General features: G+C 43.4%; 1 protein-coding gene across 1 annotated transcript; it reads left to right on the top strand.

Annotated features, from left to right (window-relative positions):
- The first annotated feature begins 762 nt into the window (after positions 1–762).
- On the top strand, positions 763–5,132 carry LOC121876142 (probable glutamate receptor). Its single transcript, XM_042381079.1, has 6 exons — positions 763–876; positions 1,142–1,284; positions 1,516–1,665; positions 1,819–1,909; positions 2,061–2,358; positions 4,876–5,132. Exons 2-6 carry the CDS (start codon positions 1,208–1,210, stop codon positions 5,130–5,132), a joined length of 873 nt encoding a protein of 290 aa, XP_042237013.1. The 5' UTR covers positions 763–876; positions 1,142–1,207.
- Positions 5,133–6,095: the final 963 nt, after the last annotated feature.

Below are 6,095 nucleotides of genomic sequence, written 5' to 3'. Positions count from 1 at the left end.
AGCATAAATGATCTGTTAGTACAAACACTAACTTATGAAAAATTAATACAACAAACTGAGTATAAATAAATTATTACGTCAGAAAATACTGAAACAAAACTTAATACCGTATCTTTATGATTACTGAATAAACTTGATATCTGTAGCGGTAATTCAAGATTAATTTAGATAGCGGCTGACGGGGAGGTGGTGGCTGACAGGGAAGGTGGTGGCTGACAGGGGTGGTGGTGGCTGACAGGGAGTGGTGGAGGTTGACGGGGTGGTGGTGGCTGACGTGAGTGGTTTTGGCTGATGGCAGTAGTGGTGGCTGACGGGGATGGTGGTGGCTCACGAGGGTGGTGCTGGCTGACGGGGTGGTGGTGGCTGGGGAGTGTTAGCTGTCACGGGGGGTGGTGCTGACGGGTGGTGGTGGCTGGGTGGTAGTGGTGACGGGTGGTGGTGGTGGGTGGGTGGCTGACGGGGGTGGTGGTGGCTGACGGGGTGGTGGTGGCTGACGGGGGTGGTGTTGGGGGGGGTGGGGGGCTGGTGGTTGGTGGCTGACGGGGGTGGTGATGGCTGACGGGGGTGGTGGTGGCTGACAGGGGTGGTGGTGGCTGACGGGGGTGTGTTGGCTGACGGGGGATGTACCCCACCAAATACTTTGATAATATTTCTTAAGAATATCAATCTGTGTGAGGCTGAGACACCGGCAACACGACAGGTCCGTTCTCCAAGATAAGGTTACCGTATAGGTGGCATGAGGCGCATGTCCGACTCTCCCTCACGGTGGTGTAATGAGCGCCTCCAGTGTGTGTAAATAGAGTGTGACGCATTGCCTGGGTCTTAGTGGGTGTGTAGCAGTGAAGTGGTGAGCTTCCCACACTCCAGCTGCTGTAGGTGAGTGGTGGTGTTGCTGAATGTAGTAGTACTGGTGGTGGTGAATGTAGTAGTAATGGTTCTGGTGAATGTGGTAATACTGGTGGTGGTGAATGTAGTAGTACTGGTGGTTGTGGAGGTGGTTGTGATTGTAACAATGACCAAAAATTATGATAAACAAAGCTTTAATTCTTATGATGATTGTGCACTATACAGTAAGTGAAGCCTTATAATTATTATTATAATTATTATTATTTTTACTGATTTTTTCGCTGGTGTTACCAAGTTCACGGAGTGACCAGACTGCTACCAAGGTAGACCACAGTGACCACAGTGTTACTAGATAGGAGAGATGGCTCAGCCCCTGAGGAAAGTACTTGAGGACCCGGACGTGGTGCGTGGACTCCAGGAGAACCCCGGCACCTACAGGTAACGGGGTGGACCTGGGGTGTAAACCAACGTCCCTCGAGATGGAAGGTGAACGCTGTATCCACTCACCCACTGTGCACCGTCTATAATAATCCTATTACCATTATCATTTATATCATAGCATTTTTATCATTCTTATGACATGCTGCACAGATTACCATTATCATTGTCAATATCATAGTCATTGAATCTATGGTTATTATTTTAATCATTATTACGTCACACTCACAGATTTAAGAATGGAGCCTTCTTGGAGGTGTCAGCGGTACACTGGCCTCCCCATATAGTGGTGGAGGAGGCTGTGGGCGGAGGGGGAGAGCTCACTGTGGGCGGACCCATGGCAGATCTCCTCACTACCCTCGCCGACTCCCTTAACTTTACGTAAGTTATACTTATTTTAACACTATTCATTCTTGTCATGCTCAGTATAACATAGGTCTCTCTCTCTCTCTCTCTCTCTCTCTCTCTCTCTCTCTCTCTCTCTCTCTTAATAGAAACATACACAAGATGATAATAATGGTCATCTACTCACAGGTACAAGATTGTACAACCAGGAGACCGGGCATGGGGTGCCAAGCTGCCCAATGGTACTTGGTCTGGTATGGTCGGGCAGGTGAGCAGACAGGTAAGTGTTGGTGGGAGTACTTCCCAAGCTACACAAATGAACTTGAAATTCGCAATATCTGTATTTATGAATGCACTTTCATTATTTTTCCTTCACTTAAGAAAACTGGACACTGAGACACAAACAACAATAACATTGTCTTCCCCCACAGGAGGTGGACATCGCTCTGGGACCTTTTGGAATCTCCGAAGCCAGATTTAAGGTTGTCGATTATACTCGCGCGTTTTACTACGACGACCGTAGTATACTGGCGATCAAGGGTCTGCCTGAGGTGGACCCCTGGGGGTTTATGTACCCCTTCACGCCCCTGGTGTGGGCGGCGCTGGTGGCGGCGCTCCTGGTGGCCTGTCTGGCTGTGGTGGTCCTGGGCAGCAGACCCAAGACCTGGACTCACCTGTCATGGGCCTCACAGCTCCTCCTCCTACACGTTCGAATTGTCCTCCATCAGGGTATTTTGTGCCATATTGTAATTAATGTAAAATATTTATTTCCCGGTAATGCTTTAAATCCTTAGATGTAATTTATATAACATATATTTTATTATCTTAACATAGCCATAATTTACTTAAATGGAGTTAAGACAGTGTGTTATCGAAGGAGAGATTTTATTCATTAGTAGTTTGTATTAACTATATGACCGTCCCTATACAGTCTACAGATGAGCTCCACATTTCAAGAAGATAATTGGTATACGGAAACTGTCGCTCAGTCTTCAGTATCCCAGGAACACATGACACCTTCACCCGTCCCAGTGTCTTGGTCATTGTAGCGCCTCTTATACAGAACTTAAATAGGCTGATATAACTTTCTATTTCATTATAATAATTTTAGACATTTAAACATTTGTCGGTTGTGTTTAAATCTTCCTGAGTACTTTAATTTTTGCTTCAAAATATACCGAAGACGTTAAATGTATGAGGACACTACCAACACGTCATTTGCATGGCTTAGTGTTGCAATATTAGCTGTTTTCTTGCCAAATCTGAAGGTTTTTCGTTCAGTCTAGTGGATCTAGCGGCTACTGGGAATCTTAATAAATTTGTTATAGCGGTTTTCTAGCGGGATGACAGGACATATCGGATGACTGTCGGTCATTTCTATTCACTCCTGGCTCTTCCATTCCCTCCCCCTGCCACACCTCTCCCGTTCCCCGTGACTCGGTTTGTTTGCTGCCCTGCTGGAAGTCGGGCTTACTTTAAGTAATTAATGAATAATTAACGTTAATTGGGACAATTATTGGTTAACAGCAAAATGCCTAATACTCAGTATTCACAGAAGTTCCGAAAGGAGTGGCTACACTATCTAACGCTAGAAAACTGGTTGACTGAACAGAAAAAAGGAGGGAGGCGAGAGTATGCCACAGTGTAAATTCTTTCAGTTAGTAGTACTCGGTACTTTTAGCATACAAATAATGCGACCTGAAAGCTCATGCTAAATAAAAACCACAAAACAAACGTAAACATTTTCTGGTACCAGACAACCGACACTGTTATTTCAAGCTGTTAGAAGAACAAGTGAAACACAGGTGGCTGAAGGGTGAACGGCAGTGTTGATTGCAGACATACGTCAGTTGTAACGTGTGGTCACTTGAATAATTTATGTAAAAACTAATTCACTGATAGTAAGATTGCATTTATGACACTTATTCGAAGATCAAATTGTAGTGGAGTAATTAAAAAACATCATGTACCCTCATTATTTTCATGTCAGGCCTAACCATTGCTATTGGAGACAAACTGTACAGTTTACTGATAGAGGAGTCAACAGCTGTTAGTGTTTACAAATATCTTGGTATAGCAGTAGTTTACTCTGGCGAAATGAAGGTAAAAATAGTTTCTAATTGGCAGGTTAGCTGTGCGTAATGATATGCGTATGTCATTTATTTCAACAGTGTCCTTATAAAAAATTTTTTCTAATTTATTAATATTTCCATTTAGGTGATGTATGTAGGATTACCTGTGTTCTCTCTCTTTCGAATACTTGTGTTGTTATTTTTTTATGGAACCTATTTATAAAGTAATAATTCAAAGCAAATATATTTTTGGGGTTGATGTATAGGACTAACCCGCGGAGAAGTTAGTTTTTTAACTTACATTATTTCATGGGTGAGTTTTGATATGATAATCATTTATTGTGGAAATTTTTCGTTTCATAGATAATTCAGCGAATAGGCGTGCACTAATTTGTCTTGCGGGCCGTAGTAAGTCCTCGCTTAGCTGAGGCTCTTTTACCGCGCCCGGGGCAGTTGTTTTTCAGCATGTCGTGTGAAGGTTGTCGCCTGACTTACATGTACATAATTGGCGAATTTAGGAATGAAGACAACGAGATCCCTTCAATTGTTCAAAGACCACGGCATTGTTCCTTTAAACAGAGACTGTCCACACCGCGGGAATTCCTTTGCCTTCAGACTGTAAAGAAATTTATTCATTACTTCCTCAACGCCGTGGCTGGACGTTCCCCGCCATCAAAATAAATCACTCCACCGCCGGGGCTGCATAGTGAGGATGCGGCCGTATCATCTCACATCCAGAAAATGCCTCAAATTTCACCATATCATAGTAAGTTCACGCAAGAAAATTAGGTAAAGTTAGGTAGGTTTGCATGGTTAGGTTGGTAAGGTCTGTTTTTCATACCCACAAAAGTTATGTAAAGTTTATTTGAAAAATATTAAATATTTAACATATTTCCACAAACTACAACAATATCCATTATAATCAATTTCGCTCGCTGGTTAGTCCTATATAATTACCATTTGTTGTAGTAACAAAAAAAATCAGAGGGTTTGGTCCTCAGTCTAGCGTTTGGGGGGAACTAGTCTGGCAGGAACTTACATTTCCATTCTTGTCATTACTGTCGCCTTATATTACAGCTCTACAAGTACCACAGTTAAAGGACACAAGTATATAAGGTTCCTCACCCACAACACACATCTCTTCTATTACGAGTATCTGTTTGAATGTTTCCAGATCTGTCGATGAAGACAAGCAGTGGGCGGGAGAGGCTGGTGGTGGGCGGGTGGATGGTGGTGGCTATGATGTTGATGTGGAGTTACAGAGGTACTCTCATCTCCCTCCTGGCGGTGCGTCACGTGCCTCAGCCCCTACAATCTATCAGGGACGTTGTCGACGACTCGACCGTTACCGTCATCACGATACCTGATACCATCTTGACAGACATCATATCAGTGAGTGCCTGCCAAGTACCTGGTAGAGCCCAGCCATGAACTTGAATTTTACTACGTACATCGGCTAGTTTATTGTGCACCATATAGTCATCCTGTGAGCGGTAGCACGAAAGGATTACAAAGTAGAGGTCACAAAGGGTGTGTCTAACAAACCCCAGTGGTCAGGATATTATATCATTGACTGTTACAGAGTATTACATATACATTGTTTGTTTAGTTCTGTACATAGAGGGTGACTTATTAACAACTGCGTGAGTACAGCAGTGTGAGGCAGTATCTGGCCGTACACTGTTATTCACATCTGTGTATAATTCTGAAGGCTGTATTTTGCATTTTTGTTCGGGCCTTTTAATATCTTTACCGCCACGAAGGCCCAGGGCTGGTGCGTGGTCCATCAAAGATCTATTAAATAGCCTGGGTACTTTGTTTTAACAATTCTAATATTAGCACCATAATGTAGGTTGTACGCCGCTACACTTCTAAAAGGTTTAAGTCTGTCATTGGCGGGTCAGCTGTTGTATGGCAGGTAAGGTACAGTTACTCATAAAAGTTCCTGGGGGTCCGTGTGTGAGTGTGCGTCAGTCCAGTCCCCACCTCTTTCTGGACGGCGAGTCTGTGTATAGCGATGTGACAACGCGCGCACGCACACACACAAGGCAGAACTGTGTCTCTTATGTAATCAGGTCAGACAGGATTATGTTTGTCAATCAGTTAGCCATAATCAGGTTACACATTCAGTGTTCTATGATAAGATATGAAGGTTAGAGCCCCTTTGATTTCTAAGCAGTAATTAAGCAGCAGAGATGACGGTAATGCAGTTCGAGGTGCATTCCAATCCGTTCGAAAACTTGCTTCGTATCCACGTGAATAATATTGTTAACCGTTAAGAGTTCAACTCAGGCAGTATCTACCATTAACGGAGTATAATAATTTATTTTCTTCTTATATTCCTCTATATATCCAACACAAACCCATTCTGAATAATAGGTAATAAAACATTCG

Source organism: Homarus americanus, unplaced genomic scaffold (genome assembly GCF_018991925.1).
Source record: "Homarus americanus isolate GMGI-L3 unplaced genomic scaffold, GMGI_Hamer_2.0 scaffold34921, whole genome shotgun sequence".
In the NCBI taxonomy this organism is placed as follows: Eukaryota; Metazoa; Arthropoda; class Malacostraca; order Decapoda; family Nephropidae; genus Homarus; species Homarus americanus.
Note: the sequence above shows the minus strand (reverse complement) of the source record. Positions and strands in the feature narration are given on the sequence as shown.